The sequence below is a fragment of the Ursus americanus genome, chromosome 26, assembly GCF_024610735.1.
Source record: "Ursus americanus isolate L20-20 chromosome 26, mUrsAme1.1.p, whole genome shotgun sequence".
Classification (NCBI taxonomy): Eukaryota; Metazoa; Chordata; class Mammalia; order Carnivora; family Ursidae; genus Ursus; species Ursus americanus.
This window is the reverse complement of record NC_142152.1, coordinates 19,028,498-19,055,359: the sequence shown is the minus strand read 5'-3', so window position 1 is coordinate 19,055,359 and position 26,862 is coordinate 19,028,498. Positions and strand designations below refer to the sequence as shown.

The window sequence follows — 26,862 nt, the reverse complement described above, 5'->3', positions numbered from 1 at the left end:
CTGTGTGCCAAAGAATGAGGAACTCAACTAAGATAGCGGCAGTGGGAATTAAAGGAGTTCCCTAAGAAAGGCATTTTCAAGGTTAAACAGAAGCCTTGACCACAGGCATCTGAATGAGAGAGGGAGTATTAGTTTGGGTGCGCAAACAATGGTGATTTAAAAACAAAGTAGAAGCATGTAAGAGGAAGGTAATTCCTCTTGAGATAAACAGTTTATCCCAGGTGTCAACAGGATATTTTACTTGGGAGGTCCTAAGCCCAAGAAAGAGGTCAGAAATAAAGATGCAGATTTGGGAGTTATCAACATACAGACCAGAGATGACGCGCTCTTTGGAGATGAAACGGTCCAGGAAAGGTATATAAAACAAAAGGACAGTGAGGGGCGCCTGGGCGGCTCAGTTAAGCGTCTGCCTTGGGCTCAGGTCATGATCCCAGGGTCCTGGAATCCAGAGACCGTGCTGGGGCTCCCCGATCCTACGGAATCTGCTTCTCTCTCTTTCTCCCTCTGTCTGCTCTCTCTCTCTCTCTAGCTCTCCCTCTCTCTCAAATAAATGAATAAAATCTTCATAAAAAAGAGGACACTGAGTGACTCATTACTGGCACAATTTGAATCTACTTCCTACAAATGTTGCAGATAAAATATATTGCAGAGTGTAAAAAGGTGGCCATAAAGCAGCATAACACTTGAAAAATATCAATTTTATTGTTGTAAAGGGTTGATTATAATTAAACAAACCCTCTTATTTAGAGGTACATTAGATATTAAACATTCATGTTTACAATCATTTGTTAATTTGCTCAGTCAGTTCTGTCATTTTCTAAAGCTGTCTTTGTTGCCTAAATCTTTCTAATCACCTATCACTTCAAGTGATGATTATATCTATTTGCCCTCAAAATCTTTACACTATTTGACAGTATATGTAACTGCTAACCTAAAACAAGCATGCTTTATATATTTGAGTTTTTAGGCTATCCAGTAAATTATTTAGCCAAGCACAAACAGATAATCCTCTGTAATAAACTAGTCTCTTCATCAACCTGACTGACCTGTTATTTCTCTTCTCAACACAAAGCCTCTGCTCTCCAATCTTAAAAACTGCTCCACAAACTCTAAATTCCCCCCAAGCTCCAACAATGCTCTGCCATTAAATCCCTTTTCCATCTACAATATAGAAAAGCCATCCCAATTCTATTCTTTTTTTTTTTTTAAGATTTTATTTATTTATTTAACAGAGAGAGACAGCCAGCCAGCGAGAGAGGGAACACAAGCAGGGGGAGTGGGAGAGAAAGAAGCCGGCTCCCATTGGAGGAGCCTGATGTGGGGCTCGATCTCAGAACTCTGGGATCACGCCCTGAGCCGAAGGCAGACGCTTAAGGACTGAGCCACTCAGGCGCCCCATCATCCCAATTCTATTCTTATACCAAGTTACAGTTCAAGAATTACGCCTTTGGCTCAGGGCGTGATCCCGGTGTCCTCCACTAGGAGCCTGCTTCTTCCTCTCCCACTCCCCCTGCTTGTGTTCCCTCTCTCGCTGGCTGTCTCTCTCTGTGTCAAATAAATAAATAAAATCTTAAAAAAAAAAAAAAGAATTACATAAAGCATTTTCAGGTCAACATACATTTACTTCGTGTCCTCTCAAGCATTCTACTTTAAATAAAAGTTATTAACTGTAAAAATCAATTTATAAAGTATGATCCATTAAACAGTTATATCAAATCTCCAGTGGTTTGAGAATATCTGATCAAATATCATATATAATATGTTTCAGTAAAAGAAAGAAAATAGGTCATGTTGACTTCAATCTATTACTGTAAATAATCATGTTGGATATAGAGAACATATATGATATTGAAGATACAGGGAAAAAATGTTATGAAACTAGAAAATATTAGCAATGATCACATTTAAATAAGCTATCTGTATGCTAAGATTTTTTAAATGTATCTTAAAAATCTTTGTGCAAAATGGAAAGAAATCTGTGTATTTCCTTGATGAAGATGCTTATACAGATTACACAGAGGTTTCTTCTGAAATGCAAACTATCTGCTTTCCGATGTTACCTCCTGTCATCATGGACTGGAATGCAGCTAGAAAGAAAAAAAAAAGACCTAGATTATATGAAAACATAAATATCACTATCATACATGTTTATCAGTACATGAAAACACATACAGTTAATTTGAATAATTTCTGCGATGATTTTAATATTAAAAACCGAAGGAAATTATCATGAAAAGAAGCCTCAAGTGAAACACTGACAAAGTTACAAGATAAACTAACCCAATTTATATCTTAAAAATGTACTTTTACCCAAACTAGAAATGTTTGTATCTACCTCAATATTCACTGTTTAGAGAGTCTGAAGACTAGAATAAATAAGTATGAGGATAAAATGTCAGCAAAAACAACTTTTCAAAAACTATTAAAAATAGAAATCTGGGGCACCTGGGTGGATCAGTTGGTTAAGCTTCTGCCTTCAGCTCAAGTCATGATCCCAGGGTCCTGGGACTGAGCCCCACTGCAGGCTCCCCGCTCACCAGGGAGTCTGCCTCTCCCCCTTTCTCTCCCCCCCCCCATCCTGCCCCACATCTCATGCGCACTCTCTCTCAAATAAATAAAATCTTAAAAAAAAAACCAACCTAAATATTGAAAATCTGTTTAATATAATCTTATGATGCCTTAGAACCATTCAACCTGGGGGCTCCTGGGTGGCTCAGTCAGTTAAGTGTCTGTCTTGGGCTCAGGTCATGGTCTCAGGATCCTGGGATTGCCCTGCATTTGGGCTCCAGGGAGCCTGCTTCTCCCTCTACCTCTGCTCCTCCCCCCTGCTCATGCTCACTGGCTTGCTCACTCGCTTGCTCTCAAATAAATAAATAAATAAATAAATAAAACCATTCAACCTGAAAGTTACCTAGAAGATAAATGACTTTCATGATTCTTATATTTTTTTATAACTTGTTTCAAAACCAAAGAAACACTTATTTTATGATGTGAAATGTGAAAACAATACTTCTTAAATACCATTAAGCTGAACTTTAATGGAAATTGATGATATCGATATTTAAGTAAACCTGCAGGATGGTTTTACAGGAAAGAAAGAAATGATTTAAAAAGAAAAAAACACCAGGGAAGTAGAATTCAAGGAAAAAAGGGAGTATTTGTGCCAAGCTCATGCATATAATAAATAAATCTACATTCATCTTACCTCCCATGTTTTCCAATCCATTCATCACAGTCTCTTTGATCTGTAAATCAAAATAGCTACATATAGTATTCTTTAGGTCCGTGTATCTATTTACAGTTGACCCTGAACAACATGGGTTTAAACTGTGCAGGTCTATTTATACACAGATTTTTTTTTTTTATAAACACAGTACATACTATATATGTATTTTCCCTTCCTTATGATTTTCTTAATAACATTTTTTTCCTCTAGTTTATTGTAAAGAATACAGTATAGGGGCGCCTGGGTGGCTCAGTTGTTAAGCGTCTGCCTTCAGCTCAGGTCCTGATCCCAGAGTCCTGGGATCTAGCCCTGCATCTGGCTCCCTGCTCAGCGGGGAGCCTCCTTCTCCCTCTCCAGCTCCCCTGTGCTTGTGTTCCCTCTCTTGCTATCTCTGTCAAATAAATAAATAAAATCTTTTAAAAAAAAAGAATACAGTATAAATTACACATAACACACAAAATATGTGGTAATCAACCCTTTATGTTATCAGTAAAGCTTCTGGGGTAGTCAAAAGACATACCGGGATTTTCAACTGCATGGAGGGGCAGGGTGTCAGCACCTTTAACCCCTGAGGTGCTCAGGGTCAACTGTAATATTCTTCATTTTTGCAAAGGGCAGCAATACTATTTAGCATTTTCTGTCTAAAAATAGATATTCTTCATTTCATGGAGGTAGCACAGAAAAGTTTCCTATGAAATGGTTCTTAAAAATTAAATCCTCTTGGGGTACCTGGGTGACTCAGTCAGTCAAGCATCTGACTCTTGATTTCAGCTCAGGTCTTGATCAGGTCGTGGGCATCAGGCTCTAGTCTCTGGGCTCTGCAGAGAGTCTGAGATTCTCTCCCTCTCTCCTTGCCCCTCCCCACCACTCACATTCTCTCTCTCTCTGTCTCTCTCTCGAATAGGTAGATAAATCTTTTAAAAATATAAAAATAAAAAAAATCTTTTCCCATTGTCTGATCTTCAACTGGTAATATCACAAACTATACAACCTCTTTTCAAAAAACAAAGTACATGAACATAACCACACACACATATAACTTTGTCTATCATTTGCAAGTTTCAAGAACATCCTAGGTCAGGGTCTCTAGACCTCAAGTTAATAACTCTTGATTTTCAGTCAGCAACCAAGACATATCAGAATATCAGGGAGGGAACCAAAGAAGTATGGTGGTAGAGGGTTAGGGGTACAAGGAGGTGTTTATAAGATTTTTGAGAAAGCACAGTTTCTAACACATAGTAGCATTCCATGAATATTTGTTGAAGTAATTAATATTAAAATTTGGGAAAAAACACGTATTTATTTTGTAATATAGTCTAAGAAAAGTAAAGGTTAATGAAATCTTAGATAAAGAGACTAATAGGAAAGAGTTTTGCAATCAGGAGGTTATACTCACCTGGGAGTAAACTTAATTTACAATATTTAGTACAAATTTGTAGGAATTTGTATTATGAAGCTAATGTTTGCTATCATAAATTCAAATAACATAAAAATATATTAAGTACCAGACAAATGATACAGATAAAGAACAGAAGCAAGTTCTACCTTTAGATTTCCTTCTTTAAACCACTGACTCAGCTGTAAAATGCCAGACTCAAATCTGTCCTTATAGTTCAACACCATAAATCTTTCTCTGCAGTGGGGAAGAAAAGGATAATGATCAGAGACTATGCAGGGTGAAAACCAAATCATTCCAGAACTCTAATATCTGTTAATCTTTCAAACATTAGGACTTAATCACAGAGTCTGGTCAGATACAGTTTTAAGTGTAATTATAAGTTAAGTATAGTAGACTTCCATTGTTTTGTCTGGCCAGCATCCAGAACTCTGTTTGGTAATTAGTACTGTGATTTTACTTTGTGGATAATATCCTTTCCCCACCCTCCTGTGACCAAAGCCAGGCCAGTCTGAGCCAGTAAGTATCAGCTCTGGGACTTAACAAAACCGAGAGGGGAGAGCTGTTCTCTTTTTGCTCGGATTGCTAACCTGGTATAAGACGAGAGGTAACAGTCATCCTCTTGCTGTGCTGCAAAAGAGCCTGCGACACAACCAACCCAAAAGAAAGCACAGCCCAGAGGTAGAGAAAAACTGACTAGAGATGCCACTATGCAAACCTTTTATCCAGCCAAATCTAAGTCAATACTAATACCGGACTTCTCAGAAACATGAGCCAATAAATTTCCTTTGCACTCAAACCAATGTGAGTTGAGTTTCTATCACTTGGGGAAAAAAAAGACTTGCAAAAGATTGATAGAGCAGATGCATTTTTTACAAAGTTTTCTGCCAGGGCGCTAGTTCACAAAAACCTAAATACTGAACTAGCTTAAAATGTATATTTTCAAGTTTTATTTAATAAGGAAAAATATAGGGGCACTTGGGTGGCTCAGTTGGCTGAGTGTCCAACTCCTGATTAGGGTCAGGTCATCATCTCCAGGTCATGAGATCAATTCTCGAAGTGTGCTCCACGCTCAGCAGGGAGTCTGCTTCTCTCCCCCTTCTCCCTCACCCCTCCCCCTACCCATGTATGCACAAGCGTGCTTTCTCACTCTCTGAAATACATAAATAAATCTTTTTTAAAAATAAGGAAAAATTACATATGAAGAACAATACATTTCATATACATCTATGATCTTTAAACTCAGGAATCTGGTAATAAGGGGAAAAGGGTAGACCATACCTTGTGATGTTTCTTTCTTTTTGGATTGCTTCTATAGCAGGGGGTAGTGGAGGAGGATAAGGCACATCTTTGTTATACTGAGAAATTTGACCACACAGGATGATGTGGCTGTTCTGATTCATCTGTTCAGAGAAAATTGATGATTATACCCTAAAATATATGCCTTTCCTATGTTTACTGATTTTATGCCTGCTTCAATGAAAGCCTCCTTGATTATTGTATTTAATCATCTGGTGCCAATTAATTGATTTTGCTTTGAAGATTTACACCTTCTTTGTATTTAAGAGTTTTAATTAGCTAGGAAACAAGTCCCCTCCAAAGGAACATAGAGGTAAATGAGAGTTTGGTAACGCGCAAAAGAATTACACTGGTGTCGCCATTGTTGTTGCTACTGCTAGTAGTAGCAATGAAGTATTTCCTTGGACTTAAATAGTTTAACCTCAACTGCAAATAATTTTACATATAGTAAAGGACAATATAGTGTTAATCGCTAATGTTTGTATTTTATAACATTGTCAATAAAAATATGTAAATACCCATAATCTATGAAAATCCTTTCCCTAACCAAAGTCAGAGGCCATGGCTGTGAGTTAGTTGATAGGGAATTAGGGTCAAAACTTCACCATTTGAACAATACAGCTGTAATTTTTTTTTTTTAATTTTATTTTTACGTAATCTCTATACCCAACATGGGGCTAGAACTCACAGCCCTGAGATCAAGAGTTACATGCCTGACCAACCAAGCCAGCCAGGTGCCCCTACAACAGTAATTTTTGATAAAAATAAATTGCAGGTAAAAAATATAATATTGCTAGCAAAGAACTGAAATTGATGTTCACGTGCAAATCTGCAAGCAAATGGAAGTGGCTGTCAGCAAGCCTTCCGGTATCATTTAATTACAATACTGAATGTTACATTATTTCTCACAATAAACCCTAGAATGTTATAGAATTTTTTTCTCAGTATCAGGTAAAAAGATAGCACATCAAATAAAACGTAGTATTCAAATTTATAACAAACAAATCGGCACACAACCTGACTTATCACTGTATCACTGATGTCACCACCAACATTGTCGAAGTAAACATCCACTCCAGCTGGGCATAATTCACGGAGCTGTTCTGCCACATTCCCCTTTTTATAATTAACTGCAGCATCAAAGCCTAGTTCTGAGGTCAGAAAGAGGCACTTCTCCTGTGTTCCACAAATTCCCACCACTCTGGAACAGCCCATCAAATGGCCAATCTAGGGGGGAAAATTTTTAAAAATTAAACAATTTTCTGTCACCACATTTATGTGTAAAAATGGGAAAGCATACAAGATATTACAAGTATAAGAGAGTATTCATCACAATAAGGTTTGATTACAGAGCTGTTGGCTTAAAGTAATTTGAAACCAAGAGAATTGAGACCAGATACAATGTCACTCCTAAAAAAATGAAGACTAACATTAGACTTAGTTTTAATGTTAAAATCACACAATTTAAAGCTGATTTCATTAAAGGAACAGTCAGACTCAAAACATCACTATCTTGCAGTTCAATATTTTTCAGGCCTCTGAAGAACTAAAATCACTACTATGATAAAATGTTTTGTTTCAATGGTTTTCACACTATAAAGGCTACTATTCATGAAACAATTTACTTTAAAACTCTATCATAATCCTTCCTATATTTCTAGAACACAGTAAGTGCTCTTATTTGAAGATTCTTTTCAAAAATATGAGTTTGGGGGCGCCTGGGTGGCACAGCGGTTAATCGTCTGCCTTCGGCTCAGGGCGTGATCCCGGTGTTACGGGATTGAGTCCCACATCAGGCTCTTCCGCTTTGAGCCTGCTTCTTCCTCTCCCACTCCCCCTGCTTGTGTTCCCTCTCTCGCTGGCTGTCTCTCTCTGTCGAATAAATAAATAAAATCTTTAAAAAAAAAAATATGAGTTTGCCTTTTAATTCATGAATTCCAGATAGGTACTCTATGAGCTTCTTCCTTATATTGATTAAAACAATGCTCTAGCATTTACCATGTCTGTTTTTGGTTAACAGAGAACAAGATACAAAAATCTACATTTTTCATGTTGTTATGAAGAGAGTCTAAGCATGTAATAACATCAGTTCTACCCAAAATGTGTAAAATACTATTATAAATTTGTTCCATTTTATATTTTAAATTATATACATGTATCCAGAAATTTGATTATGACCACTTTTTTAGAAAATCAAATAATTCTCAGAAATTTTACCTGCCCGGCCAAGGATCCACAAGCACCAGCAGCTCCACTAACAACCATTGTCTGATTAGATCCAGCAGTTATATGACCTTTTTCCTGTATCCCAATCAAGGAAGTCAAACCAGGCATACCTATAGCTCCAAGAAAGTATGAAATGTGTCCATCCACAAGTTGTGGGTCTACCTAAAATAAAATATATAACTTTAAAAAATAATACTAGGAATTCCTGTTTTAAGTCAACAAGGTAAAGACAACCTCTTATGGACTGTTGTGTCCCCCCCAAATTCTTACATTGATGACCTACTCCTTAATGTAACTATATTTGGAGACAGGGCCTTTACGGAGATAATTAAGGTTAAATGAGGTCCTAAGGAAGGGGCCCTAAACAGGACTTGTTTCCTGATGAGAAGAGGAAGAGACACCAGAGCTCTTTCTCTGCATGTGCACAAACGAAAGGCTGAATGCCCTGTGAGGCCACAGCAAAAAGGCAGCCAACTGCAAGCCAGGAAGAGAGGCTTCACTACAAATCAAATTTTCCAGCACCTAGATCTCAGACTTTTAGCCTCCAGAACTGTGAGAAAATAAATTTCTGTCGTTTAAGCCACCCAGTCTATGGTATTTTGTAATGGCATTCCAAGCAGACTAATAAACAATCCAATATGGTTTCTAGAACAGTGAGCCATTCTTCAGTCTTGCTAAAATTCTATAATTTACTTGTACGAAGTAAAAAAGAAATGAATATTACTTCTCTTTATAGTAAAACAAACAAACAAACAAAAACTTTAAAGAATTCCCACATGAAAGACACTAACCGTTCTTTCTTGTGAATGCCCCAAGTATATAAAAAGAGAAGAAATATTTAAGGGGAAAAAATAGGCAGAGTTGGAAGGTTTTAAAATCTCTGAGCAATTCTAAAGTAAACATTTATCTATATAAAAATCAGCTCAAACCCCAACAGTTCTCATTACTGATGCTTAAAATGTACCATAAAAATATAAGGAAAGTGTGATACAATTTCTTTTAGTTTAATTACAGAATAAAATGAGGCTCCCTTAACTTTTTAGCATTTTACGTTTATATGTTTACCAGGCCCTATCAATAATTAGTTATACTTCTACATTCTCTGTGTCTGTTTTCTTATCTGTAAAGTTAGGGGGAATTGGATAAAGAGAAATGATATGGAAAGACTCCCTACCATAAAAACTTCATAATAATTTTTTAAGGAATTGAATGATTTCGGTAAAAATTTAATAAACCACCAAAAGTAATTAAGATTCACTACCTTAATTTGATTTGTACTTAGCTGTCATAAACAAATAAAATGGCAGTTTGTACTCAGCAGTCTTAAATGGCTATCAGTTAAATCTAGTGTGTACATAAAGGTAATTGAGATGTTAAAGTCAACAATAGTTAGAAAGGTCTACACAGAAATATTTCATGTAGGTAACAGTTATTTACTTGTAAAGCCAATATAAAAAGATTGAAAGATAGGTTTGTGTTTAGCAAATATCCTTTCCCCATCCCTTCTGAATTCCTTTTCTTCATTTCTAATATCTGTGCCTAAAGCCTTTTTAAGCTGTCCCTGCTCCATTTCCCACCATAGCACAAGGACAGGGAAAACCAGAACCTGGGGCAGATTTCTTTTTCACTTTCTGCTAAGAAATTTCTAGTTAAATATATTTTACTAGTACCATTAAGCTGAAAATTATTGTATAACGTCTGCCACATATCGTTTGTATCTTAACAGTCACTTTTAACTGATTATAAGAATTTGTAATAATATAAAAAATACTAAAGATGCCTGGGTGGCTCAGTTGGTTAAACATCTGCCTTCGGCTTGGGTCATGGTCCCAGGGTCCTGGGATCGAGGCCCATGTGGGACACCCTGATCAGCAGGGAGTCTGCTTCTCCTTCTCCCTCTCCCTGTACCCCTCCCCCGCCCCCACTTGTGCTCTCCCTCTCTCAAATAAATTTAAAAAATTAAAATATCTTTTTAAAAAAGTACTAAAATTTTATAAAACTTTTAAGAAAATCTTTTTTTTTAAGATTTTATTTATTTATTTGACAGAGAGAGAGACAGCCAGTGAGAGAGGGAACACAAGAAGGGGGAGTGGGAGAGGAAGAAGCAGGCTCCCAGCAGAGCAGAGAGCCCGATGCAGGGCTCGATCCCAGGACCCTGGGATCAGGCCCTGAGCCGAAAGCAGATGCTTAACTACTGAGCCACCCAGGAGCCCCTTAAGAAAGTCTTAGTCATATTTCTCATACCATCTAACTTCCACACTCATTTGTGAGAGAACTACTATTTTCATCTTGCACATGGGGAAACTAAGGGTCAGAGGCATAAAGTAACTTCCCTGATGACATATATTAGGTTTAATTACATGAAGCTGCCAGGTATTATAGGTCAAAACAGACAAATATTGGTAATTTCACATGATTCAAGTAATAGCAGAAACTGAACTCAGGACTTTGACAGAAAAAGTAATTTCAAGAACAAACCAAATGCATTTCTTAAGTCAAATGGCAATTTCTCAGGAAACTTTAAAGCATACAACTCTAGGGGGCCTTCTGGTTCTTGGCATAAAATAGCTTTTGATGCTTACAATTCAGGTTTTATTTTACATATGCAAAATTTGAAAAATAAATACAGAAAACACCACCATCTACTAATAATCTAAGAACTGTCATATACAGTTACGGCCAACAGTGGAAAAGAAGGGTTTTCCACATTTTGGAAGCTATCTAAAAGAAAACGTATGCTTTTATTATATCTCCCTGATAACAAACTGAATGCCAAATGCACAAAGTAAAAACTACACGGGGGGGGGGGGATCCAGATATCGTATATTATACATCACCTTTTCAAGGCTATTTCCATCTAGAATAACCTTGGTTTGCCAGGGCCAATAAAAGGAAATCACAAAATCGCCTTTCTTAAAATTTATGTGTTTGCTTTCTTCTACAATCCCAATACCTCCACCATCAACCACTTGAGACAGCTGCCAAGCTTTTATATAATCAGTACCAGTGTCTTCATTCATTCTGCAACGCTAAAAAAGAAAAAACGTTGATTAGGATAATTCTGCCTGATAATACCCGCCAGTTTCTTAATTTACCTGGTGACTAAAAGAAAGGTATGAGTCAGTAATGTTAAATAAAATCTTAGTCAAACAAATTATATTTATCCTAAATTCTATCTTCCTTTCGGTTATTTTTTTATCCAGAAAAAAACGTATCCCCTCTCTAATCAGTTTCAAAGAAGTACAATTAGAAAGGTCCACAACTTGTGAACAGACTAAAAACCACTGATTTGTACACCTTGTTTTAAGTTTATTTATTTATCTACTTATTTTTAGTAATCTCTACACCCATCATGGGGCTTGAACTCATGACCCTGGGATCAAGGGTCGCATGCTCTTCTGACTGAGCCAGCAAGGCGCCCCAGAATTGAACACTTTAAATGTGTAAACTGTATAATAGATGAGTTATATTTCAACAAAGCTGTTAAAATTTTTAAACAATTAAGGAAATTTAAGTACTATTACATTACACTAGCAAAAATAATACAAAATACTGTGTCAATGGTTTCAATGGATTCTGGCAAATTACCTACACTTACATGTTGCTATTATAAAACTGTACATTTTTTATAGAACACAAACTGGCAACATATACACCCTAATACTATTCATTTCTATTGTCCCAGCAGTGCTGCTTCCTCAATGGAAATAACCCAAGAAGAAATGAAACAATTTTTACACAGCTGTTCATCACAATTTTAGACCAAGCATTACATCATACCCCCTAACCTCAGGTGGATGATCTCTTTATTCTACGAAGACAAAATGTCACAATGACACATGCCTTTCCACAGGATTAGAGCTAAAGATATCTCTGGGAAGCAGTCAAGGCTCCCCTCTTTTCTGTGGCTCACTCTTGCCCACTCATGAAGGCCAAGATGTAGAGGCCCACAGTGTGGTCCAGGAGATAGAAAAGACAGAAGGCAACTTGATTAAGGGGGCCCATGTGGTACAGTTTTCAACAGGGAAAAGACCCAAACAGGGAATTGAGACAGAAGCTTCTATGACAATATACTAACTACACTTGGGCTAGTGTGCCCCTCCCAAGTATTCTCAGAAAGCAAGTGCAACAGCCACTGAATACCAAGGACCTGACCCTACTTCTCTTCTTTTTTAAGGTAAATTATTTTTATTTTTTAAAGTAATCTCTACACCCATTGTGGGGCTCGAACTAACAACCCTGAGATCAAAAGTCACATGCTCTACTGACTGAGCCAGCCAGGTGCCCCCCAAGGACCAGACTCTTAAACAAGGCTAACAGAGAAAATAGGAATAAGTAATTGATGTCAACATAATAGAATATTATATAACCACCAAAATAATGATATTTGGACTGGTTTTTCATATGAAAGTATGTACATAAAGTCACTTAAATATCAAATCAAAGTAGTATATACACATTAAATACAACCATGTAAAATACTGTGAACACATGGCGATTAAAATTAGTTATGATCTTGGGGCGCCTGGGTGGCTCAGTCATTAAGTGTCTGCCTTCAGCTCAGGGAGTGATCCCAGGGTCCTGGGATCGAGCCCCACATCAGGCTCCTCCGCTGGGAGCCTGCTTCTTCCTCTCCCACTCCCCCTGCTTGTGTTCCCTCTCTCACTGGCTGTCTCTCTGTCTGTCAAATAAATAAATAAAATCTTTAAAATAAATAAATAAATAAATAAATAAAATTAGTTATGATCTTGCTTAATAAGGGCAGATAGTAATGATGCCAGCTGTCAGCACAGTAAGAGTAAGAACTAAGAAATAGATTTGGAAAATTTGGAAAAAATAAATAAATAAATAAATAAATAAAATTAGTTATGAATTATATATTTTTAAGAACAATGTCTAATAGGGGCGCCTGGGTGGCACAGTCATTAAGCATCTTCCTTCGGCTCAGGGCGTGATCCCAGCGTTCTAGGATCGAGCCCCACATCAGGCTCCTCCGCTGGGAGCCTGCTTCTTCCTCTCCCACTCCCCCTGCTTGTGTTCCCTCTCTCGCTGGCTGTCTCTCTCTGTGTCAAATAAATAAATAAAATCTTAAAAAAAAAAAAAAAAGAACAGTGTCTAATAAAAGCAACCAAAATGATTTTCTTTCCTCCTTCCTTTAATTAATACTTAATAAACACCATGCTAGTGATGGAAATAAAGTGATAAGTAGGACCTCTGACTCCATAAGATTACTCTTTCTTAGGGAAGACAGACACCTAATAACTACACAGATAATTCTTCATTACAAATGGGATAAATGCTACAGATCAAGGTCTTGTTTTGAGAAAATGTAACAGAGAAAGGATTAGTCTGAGGGTTCAAGGTAATTTACCAAAGCAAATCCTTTTAATGCAGGCTTGGAGGGAATAACAGGAGTTGGCCAGATAATGGGAGAGGGGTGGGAAGAAGACAGAGGGACAGCATGTGTGAAGGCTTGTTTTAATTTGTACTCGGGATTTTTAGTCAGATACAGTAAAACAACAGACACGGAGACAACCGTCTTTAAGGAAGAGTTTATTACTTACAATTCCCAAGAGGAGGAGCACATAGTACCACCCAGGGCCATACGGGGAAGCACCAGAGTGAGTCAGGAAGAAAAAGCAGCAACAGGAAAGCACGGCCCAGTCTTTACTGTGACTTCAGGGGGAGGAAATGGGCAGGACAGGGTAAGCAAACTTGAGTAAGTTTAGGGTTAGACAGTTTGAATAATTTCCATGGGCTCTGGCTTATAGGGGTGGTCCCAGTTGTCTGGCACCTGGCCCTTTGGTGATTTGGGGCAGGGAAAATATTGGCTTAGTATGTGAGAGTTAAATGAAGGAGGTGGTTGGTATGTTCCAGGCAAGATGTTTTTTATCTCTAAAAATATGCTGGTAGGGGCAGTCTCCCCAGGATTAGGAAGACCCCTAAGCTATGAAAGCATTAAAAAATATAAAAAAGGAAAAAAACGACTAATATTAGGCTTGAGCAAAAAGGGCCACTGGTGTGTTACACAAGAAGAGGCCCGATGTGGCCAGGGTACAAAGGGAAGAAGTAAAGTAGGGTGGTAAGGCTGGGCAGGCAAACAGGGACCAGACGATGCAGCATCTTAGACCACGTCCAGAACGTTACTCTTTATCTCAAGACTAAAGGAAAGCCGTTAAACATAAAGGTGACATGATTAGTTGCTATTGTAAATTGTAAAAATATCTTTCTGGCTGCAGTGTGGAAGACCACCTAAGGGGGCAAAGAGTGTACGCAAGGATACCCCACTGGGGGAGAAACAATGGTGATTTGGACTAGGTAGATGTCCTCGCAGTTTATGGAAAAGTGCACTGAATTGAGATGTACTTAGAAGTAAGGACCTGAGATTGACTGACGAACGAATACAGAGAACGAAGAGACAAAATTCTCAAGAAAAACTCAGCGCTTTGTAGCATGAAATGAGTGGATGAAGGAGCTATATACTTCCCTGGAGGAAAAAGAGGTTTTCTGTTTTTGTTGTTTTGAGGTTGGGTGTATTTAGAAGTGGAGGTTATGAATTCAATTTATGTCATAATCTTATCATCATCTCTCCTAAAATCTTTGGGTCATAAATTTCTCTCACTATAAGATTCTCAGGGGGAAGTCTGCTGAACAGGAAGTTTGTTCCAACTTAAAGAATACTGTGAAAAACACATCCCTTCTGCTTGTTTTCAAATATTCCTTTTTGACTGCTCTGTTTGATTTTTAAAACCCTTCTAACCTTGAACCTTGGCTTTATTTTGGTAAATTTTATTCTTTTAATTTTCTTTGTACCTATTATCCTGGGCTTAAATGATATGCTTTACATTTTGTTCATCAGGGCATGTGTAACTTTGTGCCCTGAGCTTTGTCTTATACATTGAAGTGTTGAAGTCTTAAGAAATCCAAACCAGTCATCATCAAGAATTGACTCTAGGGGCGCCTGGGTGGCACAGCGGTTAAGCGCCTGCCTTCGGCTCAGGGCGTGATCCCGGCGTTATGGGATCGAGCCCCACATCAGGCTCCTCCGCTATGAGCCTGCTTCTTCCTCTCCCACTCCCCCTGCTTGTGTTCCCTCTCTCGCTGGCTGTCTCTATCTCTGTCAAATAAATAAATAAAATCTTTAAAAAAAAAAAAAAAGAATTGACTCTAAACACTAAATAGTGCACTGTCATTTTTCTCCTGAATTTGTCGTCATTATTCTCTTCATGCGATTTGCTTAGCACAGTTTAGAGTGTTGAGTGAGGCCCACAGCTTGACTGAGCTTGTCTTAGCTGCCATTGAAAGGTGGAGCATCCTTAGGTCTGTGGGAAATCAGTGGCCTAATTTACCCCTCTGTATCAACTTGAACATTTGCCTATTTAGAATGTTCTAGACCAATCACCACCTCGTTTCCCTAGCCCATAAAGAACAATTTCTTCCTACCCTGGGGAAGAATTTTGAATGAAGTCATCAAATTGCCTTCCACTGTTAACATAATCAAGTGTGACTGGTGTCACTGGAAGAGGCTGAACTGCACTCCTGGATCAGAGGGAAGAGGAGCCTTCCCAAAGCTACAACTCTCCTGGCAGAACATGGCACTGCCATTGGGCAGCCACTGTAAATGAAGCCTGAGAAGAGGTAAGGCAAGATTTTCCTTATCCCTTACAAGGGTACTTTAAAAGCCAAAAGGAGGAGGCAAGCAGACAGTACAGAAACAGTAACACAGAAAGAGATTATGAATTGCCTGCTTGTTTCTTTGGCCAACCTTCTACTTTTCACAGATTAATGTATAGGAGCTTTCTGCATGTCAGTCATTATCATCTTTTTTCTTCTTTATACTGCAAATTCTTCTAAGTTTGCCATTTATCTTTTGATTTTGTACATGCTATTTTATTGTTTTACAAAATACAGTGTTTTTTAAATAGTCATATTTATCAATCATGTTTTTTCATATTAGCTGGGTCTGCTGTCATTCTTACAAAGTCTTTCATTCCCCAACATCATTCAGTTGTTTACCCAGACATATGCATGTATTTTTTAGAGAGTTCAAGATGTGCGGGGGCGGGAGGAGGTGGCGGGGGGGGGGGGGATCTTAAGCAGAGCCAATGCATGACCCAAGATCACGACCTGAACTGAAATCAAGAGTCAGATGCTTAACAACTGAGCCACCCAGACATCCCCTAAAGTTTTTTATAGTTTCATTTTTTCTTTAATTTTTTATTATCTCTTGGAATTTGTTCTAGTGAAGGGTTGAGCTAAAAATGTAATTTTTCCCTAAAAGTATGTAGTCAACTGATCTTACAGTTTATTGAATAAGCTATTCTGATTTTCTCTGAACTTTTTATTTTACATAAATACAGGAAGCTATAAAACTAGTACAAAGAACAGAAATTAATGAAACAGACAACAGGAAAACAATACAGAAAATCAACAAAACCAAAAGTTGGTCCTTTGAAAAATTAACAAAATTGACAGTTTCAGCTAACCTGACCAAGAAAAAAATAGACAAGACTTAAATTACTAAAATCGGGAATGGAAGAAAGGGTATTACTACCTATCTTTCAGAGATAAAAAAGGATTATAAGGAAATACTAAGAACTGTATGCCAATAAATTATACAACTTAGACACAAACTACTGAAGCTGACTCAAGAACAAACAGAAAATCCTAGTAGACCTAAGACAAATGAAGATATTGAACTAGGAATTTTAAAATTCTCCAAAAAGAAAAGCCCAGGCCAGATAGCTTCATTGGTGAATTCTACCAATCTTCTCAAGAATACCAATTCTTCACAAACTCTTCCAAAAATAGGACAGGTGGGAACATTTCCCAGCCCATTCTGAGGCCCATAGTACCCTGATACCAAAGTCAGGCAAACACATCACAAGAAAACACACCACGAATATAGTTTCATAGCCTTATGGATGCAAAACTCCTCAACAAAATAGTAGCAAACTAATCCAACATCATATCAGGGCATCTGAGTCACCAGCATTGAGCCCTGCATCAGGTTCCACACTCAGCATGCAGTCTGCTTATCCCTCTCTGCTCCTCCTTCTATTTGTGCATGCACACACACATTCTCTCTCTTTCTCTCTCTCAAATAAATAAATAAATAAATAAATCTTTTAAAAAAAATAAATGCTAGGGGTGCCTGGGTGGCTCAGTCGGTTGAGCATCTGCCTTCGGCTCAGGTCATGAACCCAGGGTTCCTGGGATCAAGCCCCACGTTGGGCTCCCTGCTCAGTGAGGGGCCTGCTTCTTCCTCTTCTCCCTGCCTGTACTCTCTCTCACTATCTCTGTAGCCTCTCTCTCAAAAAAATACATAAAATCTTAAAGAAAAAATAATAAATCCAACAACATATCAAGGAATTACACACCAGGAACAAGTGTCATTTATTCCAAGAATGCAAGACTGATGTAACATCTAAAAATTAATTAATATAATAAACGATATCAACAGATTAAGAGGCAAAAACCACATGATCATCTTAATAGAAGCATTTTAGAAAATGCACATGACAAAATCTAAAACTGCTTCTGATGGGAGGGAGTAGGAGGACTTTATTATTTAATGGGCACAGAATTTCTGTTTTGGATGATGAAAAATTTCTGGAAATGGAAAGTGGTAATGGCTGTGTAACACTGTGAATGTTCTTAATGCCACTGAATTATACACTTGAAAATTGTTAAAACGGCATATTTTGTTATATATATCTTATCACAATTAAAAAACAACAACAACAACATCTCTTTATGATAAAAATGTTCAACAAATCAGGAATAGGAGGAAATCTCCTCAACCTGATAAAGGGCATCTACCAAATCCCACTTCATACTTAATGATGAAAGACTGAATGCTTTCTTTTTTTTTTTTTTTTAAAGATTTTTATTTATTTATTTGACAGAGATAGAGACAGCCAGCGAGAGAGGGAACACAAGCAGGGGGAGTGGGAGAGGAAGAAGCAGGCTCATAGCGGAGGAGCCTGACGTGGGGCTCGATCCCATAATGCTGGGATCACGCCCTGAGCCGAAGGCAGACGCCCAACCGCTGTGCCACCCAGGCGCCCCAAAAGACTGAATGCTTTCTACCTAAGATCTAGGAACAAGATAAAAATGTCCACTCTCACCACTTCTATATAACACTGTACTGGGGGTTCTAATCCGGCAAGAAAATGAAATGAAAGCATTTGTATAGGAAAAGGAGAAGCAAAAACTATCTCTGTATAGAGTCTAAGTCTGTGTGCCTGAGCGCTTCTCATCTGCAGCTCTAACAGTATCTTTCAATAAATCTCCTTCTAAAAGTGAGCCTGTTCCTTCAAAAAGAGACCAACTAGAAGGGTGCCTGGGTGGTGCAGTTGGTGAAGCGTCTGACTCTTGGTTTTGGCTCAGATCATGATCTCAGGGTCATGAGACTGAGCCCCATGTCGGGTTCAGGGCGCAGTCTGCTTGAGTTTCTCTCTGCCTCTCCCTCTGCCCCTGCCCACCGCTCTAAAATACATAAATAAGTCTTCAAAAAAAAAGAGAGACCAGCTAGAATAAAGGTCTTATACACAGCCTGCCTTGTTGAGAGAATTTCCGATCCTAATTTGAAAGAACCTGATTAACCACATGTACTACTATTATGAAAACATTCTTCTACAACATTCCTTAATAACGCTAGTGAATAAAAACAAAGGCAATCTGTAATTCCCAGGTATCAAGATATAATTGCTCAAATATTTATTAATCGTAAGGATTGCACAATAGAATTGAGATGCCACATGAAAAATACGAAAATAAAATTAATTTTCACCAAGTCACAAAATCCTCATTCTTACCATGTAAGGATCCACAGAAAGATAAAGAGTTCTCACTTGTACTTGCCCTTCATTGATATTATCTGATAAATTTACTTCTTCTACTCGGAAATTTTCTGCCACTGGATTACCATTTTTTCCTAAAATATTAAGGAAAATATAAAATAAAAAAGTTACTTTCCTATGTAATTATTATTCTTCAGAAGGTTAACTCTATGATACAGATAACTCCCTTTTAATACAGACATGAATAAATCTACATTATTTTGTAATTTCTCTGTTACACAGTGTAAATTCTTCAAATAGTTTCAATTGCTCTTGATTTTCCCCAAGAAGTTCCTGTGGAATATCGCTAAGAGCTTCAAAAAAAATTTTAAAGCTGATTACAGATAAAACACTTCATCATCTGTTTTAAAATTATAGGATTTCAAAAAGTGAAAACTCACAGCCAGTTTAAATTATGAAAATTCAAAATTTACAAGGCAGCAGAAACACATCAGCCAAAATAAATAGTTAAGCAAACTTTCCTTCCTCATTTTAAGAAGAAATGGAAACTTAAATTAATGCAATTTTTTAAAAAAAAGTAAAGTCTTGGGGCACCTGGCTGGCTCAGTTGGTGGAGCTACAACTCTTGATCTCAAGATTGTAGGTTCGAGTCCCACACTGGATGTGGAGCCTACTTTAAAATAAATATATAGTCTTGAAAATTAGAAAATTTGAAGTATGGAAAGAAAAATTTGTAAGCAGAAAATGCCATCACTAAAAGTCTATTCTTACTCAGTTATGTTTAACATAAGCAAACTTCCTATTGATTAAATCATCAGGTGTCTAAGGTGGGAACAGAATGTAAACATTTTTATCTAATAGCTCACTTTACTAAAACTGAAGTCAGAAAAGGTAAGTGGGGGTAAAAAAAAGAAAAAACAGACAAGGTAAGTGATTTCCCCAAGCCACACACTAAGTAAATAAGTAAACAGTAAAACCAAAGCAGCGTGTGCCCAAACCTCCCAGGTTATTTCCACATCTAAGTTTCTATGATTCAGGTTAGATGTCAGCACAGACATAGGTCAGTGCTTTTCACATAAAACAGAAAGGCCAATTTTAAGAATTGACAATACATACTACAAAGAAAAAAACAAAAGCCATATATATTTGTAATATAACCTTTTAAATATAATAATTTCAAAATACCTTTCTTTCTTCAACAAATAGCCTTGATAAGTAATCACTTAAAAAAGTGAATATTACATTGCTTAAAGAGTTTCTTCTAATATCTCTACCAGGGTGAGTATCTTCCTAACTTAATTTACCACATTGACGATTACTTTTTGTTCCTTCATTTTCATTAATAATTATCAAAGACTGGGGTGCCTGGGTGGCTCAGTCAGTTCAGTGTCCCACTGTTGATTTCAGCTCAGGTCATGATCTCAGAGACATGGGACTGACCCAGCCTTGGGCTCCACGCTCAGCAGGGAGTCTGCTTGAGATTCTCTCTCTCCCTCTCCTTCTGCCCCTCCCCCTGCCCCCCCCAATAAATAAATCTTAAAAAATAACAATAATAATTATCAAAGACCACAGCTGTTCATTCATCACAGACAAATACATACCAGGTCGGGAATTCAATACCACTCTTTGTACAATCATCACCTTGCTGCACAGGGGTCTCAAAAGATTTCTGTATAAAATAACTCCTACAAACAGAAAAGTTTTAAAATCACAAGGTTTTAAAATATTCAAAAATTTTTTAAAAGAGCACATTTGTGTTTCTGAACAAGGAGAGGAAAAATCATATTTAGGATCCAGAAAAGATACAGTCTACTGTCAGGGTTTGCCTCCTAAAGCAAATATGTAAAGAAAGACTAAATCTAATCAGAATTTTTGGCTAATAGGAACAAGTTCAAAAGACTAGGAGAAAAATGCTTTTGGCCTCATAATTCAAGTACATTCATCTTTATACCATCATGATTAAGCCTCCCATTGTGGCTTGATTAAAAGAAAACATGATAGGGGCGCCTGGGTGGCGCAGTCGTTAAGCGTCTGCCTTTGGCTCAGGGCGTGATCCCAGTGTTCTGGGATCGAGCCCCACATCAGGCTCCTCCGCTGGAAGCCTGCTTCTTCCTCTCCCACTCCCCCTGCTTGTGTTCCCTCTCTCACTGGCTGTCTCTCTGTCAAATTAATAAATAAAATCTTAAAAAAAAAAAAAAAAAAAAAAAAACATGATATATTCCTCCAGAGTTAAACAGTTAATCTAGTAGCAAAATAAAAACACTAGCTGGTTGAGATGTAACCAAATTTTCAAAAATTATTTTATTCATTTATCAAAATGGAAACTAACAGTTTTGTTTATAATAGAAGTAAAATATCAGAGGTGCGTGGCCGTCTCATTTGGAAGAGCATGTGACTCTTGACCTCAGGGTTTTGAGTTCAAGTCCCATGTTGCTTGAAGGTGTAAAAATTACTAAAAAAAAAAAAAAAATTTAAAAAAGTAAAACATTGAAAGCATTTTGAAATCCTCACCTTATAGAAAATTCTGTAATACAGAATGGCAAAATAAGAAAGTAAAGGATCAGTTTATTCTGGGTTTTCAATTTGAGCTAATGAAAGAAGCAAAATGAAGTTCCAGTCTGGCACTATCTGACTTGGGAGAAAGGGCCCTGACCTTAGTAAGTGCTACTACGTGACAAGCACTACTGTGAGTGCTATGAAATCTACATACACACACACATATATTCATTTAATCTTTAATGTGTATATTCTATTTTCAAAGATTTTAAGTAATCTCCACACCCAAAGTGGGGCTCGACCTTACAACCCTGAGATCGAGAGTCACAGGCACCCCAAATATACATATTCTTTTCATCTCCTAAAAATCCTATTAAGTGGTATTATTATCCCCATTTTACAGAGGAGGAAGCTGAGCCTTAAAGGGTTTAAGCATTCTCCTAAGGTGGTGGAGCTAAAATTCAAACCCAGGCTGCCGGACCCTCCAGAGCCAATCTCTTAACTACTACATAAAAATTCCATCCTGTATGTTTAAGTTGTTTGACTTCTAAAATACTAAGCAAACATTATCTTTCTTAAATTTAATATACTTACTTAGCACTTCTGTCTTCTCTGCTTAGATATTTTATCATCTTTAGTCCATAACATTGAGAAGCCCAAAGGCAAACAACTGTATCAACCACTTATTTTTTTAACAATTGCAACATATTTAGTTCTTAACATCATCTCTAATTTTACATTTTATATTGTAAAAGATTTTATATAGCAGCACACTTAGACATTTGACAACCATCTGTAAATCCATCTGATATCTAATAATCCATTGCCTTGTATCACCGGGCAATTTTGTTTATGCAAGACTCTACTCCTAATCTAGTTTCTAAATTTGCAGGATATTTCAATTTCTTCATTTTACTCTGTATCCTATAAAGTACTTGAGTATCCTATATAAACCTGATATTCACATATACTCCAAAAAATGTTAAATAATCATCACAGGGTATTTGCCAAATCTTGCTTACCATAATATTTATACGGAGATAATCTATACAGAACTTTCACATAGATTCCATTACCTTTCTTTAAAACAAAGTTATGTAGGTAAATATATGACTATTCTCATTTTATAGGGGAAGTGGAGATACACTTAGTACCCACGATCATACAGCAGGTAAGCAGAGGATTTAGAACTGGAATATAGGGGCTCCTGGGTGGCACAACGGTTAAGCGTCTGCCTTCGGCTCAGGGCGTGACCCGGCGTTACGGGATCGAGTCCCACATCAGGCTCCTCTGTTATGAGCCTGCTTCTTCCTCCCCCACTCCCCCTGCTTGTGTTCCCTCTCTCGCTGGCTGTCTCTATCTCTGTTAAATAAATAAATAAAATCTTTAAAAAAAAAAGAACTGGAATATAAATCTTCTCATCCCAGATCTCACATGCCTCACTCTTTGCACTACTGTCCCACAATCTCCCCCAAACAGGGTTTTTACATATATAGCCGTATAATAATGTCCAACTGTCCTACAGGTACTCTTTCCTAGAGGAAGGGAATTCTACTCCCAATTAACTAAATGATGTTAGCAACATTCAGTAAGACAGAAGGAAGAATATTGCTTTCTTACTTTTTATAATGTATGTATTTGTAACCTCACTGGTTGTGACATTAATGGCTAGCGGCCCTCAATACCCATTCTCTCTTTCGTGTACAATGTTCCCTGCTAAAAGACTGCATTTCCCTGTTTCCCCTGAAAACAAATCCCAAACATTATCCTATTGCCAAAAATCCCTCAGTTTGCATCTCTGGTAACAGATTATTTTAAACACAAACACTATACTATTAACCTGACAGAACTGATAATATAGGTAATTCCTTAACATTATCTAATACTTAGTACATATTCAAATTCCCTGATCATCTCAAACATGTCCTTTTTTTTTTTTTTTGCCAATTGTAGACAATTTATTTTTTTTTAGTTTATTTCCCCCTTTTAAAATTTAAATTTAATTAATTAACATATAATGTATTATTGGTTTCAGAGGTAGAGGTCAGTGATTCATCAGTCTTATATAACACCCAGTGCTCATTACATCACGAGCTCTACTTAACATCTATTATCCAGTTACCCTATCCCCCCACCCCCCTCCCCTCGAGCAACTCTCAAACATGTCTTTTTACAGTTGGTTCAGTAGAATCAGGATTCAAGGTCCACATACTAATTTTGAGTCTCCTCACCTTTTTTATTTCATGCCATTGTTGAAGAAACATTTGTTGCTTAATTCCTTTGTCTATGGAATGTCCTTTGACTGCTTCCTCATAGTGTCATTTATTCTTATAAATGACATTCTTTTATGTCATTTTATGTCTCATTCTTATATCTTCCCCATCCACATAACCCCCCCCCCGCCCCCGCAATCCCCAACTAGTAGTTACATCTAGAGATTTGATTAGATGCAGGTTCAGTTTTTTAGGTAAGGATCTTTAAAGATGGTGCTGTGTGCATCCTCTTTCATCACATCAAGAAGTCCAAAATGTCTTGTGGGGCTAAACATATTTTTAAAAGGAAATTTTCTATTGAATCACCGTACGTGTAAATTATGGAAGAATTAAAAAACAAAATATTCCCATCTGATGCTGGATCCAAAGAGAACTGCCCTGAAGTGGTTATTAACAGCACCATAATTTTCAATCAAAGGAGTCTTCCCAAATGAAGTTTCATATTTGCCTTCTTCTCTGATTACTTTCAATGTATGCTTTCTTTAAAATATGCACACTGTAGATTTGCCCAAATACTGTTTTTTAGGATGAAAAGTACACTATCAAATTTCTCTCCCTCTGTATTAGAAAGTTTTCAACTGTCAAATACTAAAATTAACTAAGATAGGATAATTGCACAATATCCCTTGATAGCACAACAAACATTTAAAACATAAAGAACAAAATTAAAATCTTAAAATATGACACACTTAGTTCTAGATCTGAAAGGAGAGGTGATGGTGGTGTTACATTCACCCTTAGTAGAGGAGTGGGGAAGACACTCAACTCTTTACTGACTGACATTAAGCATACCATGTTTGTCTGGTATGATATTAAGTGGGTTTCCAATTATGTTAAGTAATATCTCAAAATAACACCAGATCAATGATCAACTGAAAAATTTACTCTCACCCTACATCAGGCTCCCTGCTCAGCAGGGAGTCTGCTTCTCCCTCTCCCCCTGCTTGTACTCTCTGTCAAATAAAATCTTGAAAGAAAAGAAAGAAAAAGAAAGAAAAGAAAAATTCACCCATGCTGGTCATAAAGAGTGTGTTGAGTGTCTACCTTGTAGCCTAGTAGTATTCGGAAAAGGGCATTCAATTAAGTAGACAGAATACCTGGCCGAGTTCTAGTCACGTGGGATCTTAGAAAAGGCTCTTCTCTCAGCCAGTCTTCCCAATGTTACTAAGTGCCAGGGCCTGGGCTAAAGTTTTTATAATCATTGTTTCGCTTAACCTCTCCACCCAACAACTCTGAGGATGGTATTGTCATTTATCCCCATAGTCTAGACGAGGAAAGGGAGAAACAGGTCAAATAACTTGCCCATGTTTGCATAACTGGTAATGACCAACACTGGAACCCACACTCAAACACAACACAACCCATTCCCGTAACATGAGCTTCCTAGTACCTTTTTAAAGAAACACTTCCCTAACCTGATCTCGTTCAATTATCCTGCCATTAATGGCTCTGCTGACCACGACCTTGTTATAAAAGGTAGACATCTCTGGGATTGCCTCCACTCTTTGCGGCTGGCTGGTCGCTCCATCTCCAGTGTTCTGGTTTCCTCCTTCTGCCCAAGTCTAATATGTGGGGATTCCTGCCCGGCTCTTCCCCTTCCCCACTGACTTCACCTTCCTCTCTGGCTCCCACTACCAACCACTCACGTGAAAATGAATAAAAATCTTCGTCTACAGCACAAATTTCAAGCTGGCTTCCCCGACCGACTGTAAGCGCCGAGAGGGCAGGGATTTGTGTCAATGATTTATGTTCACTCTCTGACTGTCATATGACACATGCTCAATAAATATGTGTTATATAAACGTCCCAGACGCACCTTAAACACAATTACGTCCAAACTCGAGGTTGCTTACTCCCAACAGTTCAAAAATTAAGAAGAAAAAAAAAAAATCTGCTTCTGTTTCTTCTCGAGCATTCCCTAGCCTAGTGACCTAGGCAATAACGCCAGCGTGGCCGCAGCTCCGGGGGGAAAAAAAGTTGAGGTCACCCTGGCTCCTAGATCCTCCCACAACCGGAAGGCGCGACCGAGCAGTGGCTCCCGGGACAGCAGCTGTGGGACCTCCCGACTCCCGGCAGTCACCGCCCCGCCGCTGGGGAGGAAATCTCGCGTGGTGTGCGGCGCACGCGAGGGGCCCGCCGAGCGACCGCTGCCCTCCGAACCCAGTACGCAGGCGCACTGCTAGACCTCTGCTCCTCGCCGCCGCCCCCTCCCGTGCGGGGGCGGGCTTTCACAGTTTAGGCAGGATTCCGGGGTTCCCACATTTCTGAGAGAGGTGCGGAAGGTGTGGGGTTATGAAAGATCCTCATTTGTCTGGGTAGTGTGTTATGGGTTTTTTGTTGTTGTGGGCGGGGGAGAGGCAGAAGGAGAGAGACGGTCTTAAGCAGGCAAGGAGCGTAGGCCCAGTTTGATCTCAGCACCCTGAGAATCATGAGCTGAGCCCAAGTCAAGAGTGGGTGGCTTAACTGAGCTACTCAGGCGCCCCTGGGCAAACTGTGTTAATAAGCTGACCGTCTGGCCGCGGTGTACTGCCTGGACCCAAAGAGCAATCCTTCGTTTAGCCTTGACCACTGAGTTCAGGTCCAGCAGCCCTTGAAGGAATTTAATTTGTTGTGTGGACTTCTCTGAGCCTCAGACAGGGGCCATTAAGCCTATCCCTGGTTTTATAAACAGGGAAACTGAGACTAGGAAAGCCGATGTGGTTGGATCACCCGCTTTTCCGCTGGTTAGGGGCAATGCTGGGGTTAAAATTGCCTCTCCAAATCGCGGGGCTAGGACCCTTTCCCTTACAAAAGGGCTGTCTTTTCTTTCACTAAGAATCCCAGCTTCCTCAAAGATGGATTACCCAATGTTGAAAGAGGAATTCCACTGCTCCTTTTTGACCTCAAACTTGCTAAATGATTAAATTCTTTCAAGTCTATCTCTTAACTCAGGCAAAAGATCCTGCGGGCAAAGCATCCCCTCGGGCAATAAGGACTGCCCCGAGCCAGCAAGACCCCAGTGACAGACCCCAAGACAATGATTGATGTGACCTCTACTGCCCACCTGCACATACCCATGACCTCTGCCCCACATTTTCCTTATATAAACCTGGAAGTATTTTCAGCACTTTGGAGGCAGTCTTTGAGACACTAGTCCACTGT

General features: G+C 38.3%; 1 protein-coding gene across 2 annotated transcripts; it reads right to left on the bottom strand.

Moving 5' to 3' along the window:
* Positions 1–677: 677 nt before the first annotated feature.
* Positions 678–25,806, bottom strand: PTGR2 (prostaglandin reductase 2). 2 transcript variants are annotated; one of them, XM_045807844.2, is made up of 10 exons: positions 25,538–25,806; positions 20,554–20,637; positions 18,968–19,086; positions 10,985–11,176; positions 8,139–8,309; positions 6,939–7,148; positions 5,904–6,025; positions 4,772–4,859; positions 3,206–3,245; positions 678–2,087 (listed from the first exon to the last, which is right to left on the bottom strand). In XM_045807844.2, the coding sequence occupies exons 2-10, from the start codon at positions 20,588–20,590 to the stop codon at positions 2,011–2,013; spliced, it is 1,056 nt and encodes a 351-aa protein (XP_045663800.1). In that variant the 5' UTR covers positions 20,591–20,637; positions 25,538–25,806; the 3' UTR covers positions 678–2,010. The 2 variants fall into 2 exon arrangements, with proteins under 2 accessions (XP_045663800.1, XP_045663801.1); XM_045807845.2 differs by lacking the exon at positions 25,538–25,806 and adding an exon at positions 25,368–25,487.
* Positions 25,807–26,862: the final 1,056 nt, after the last annotated feature.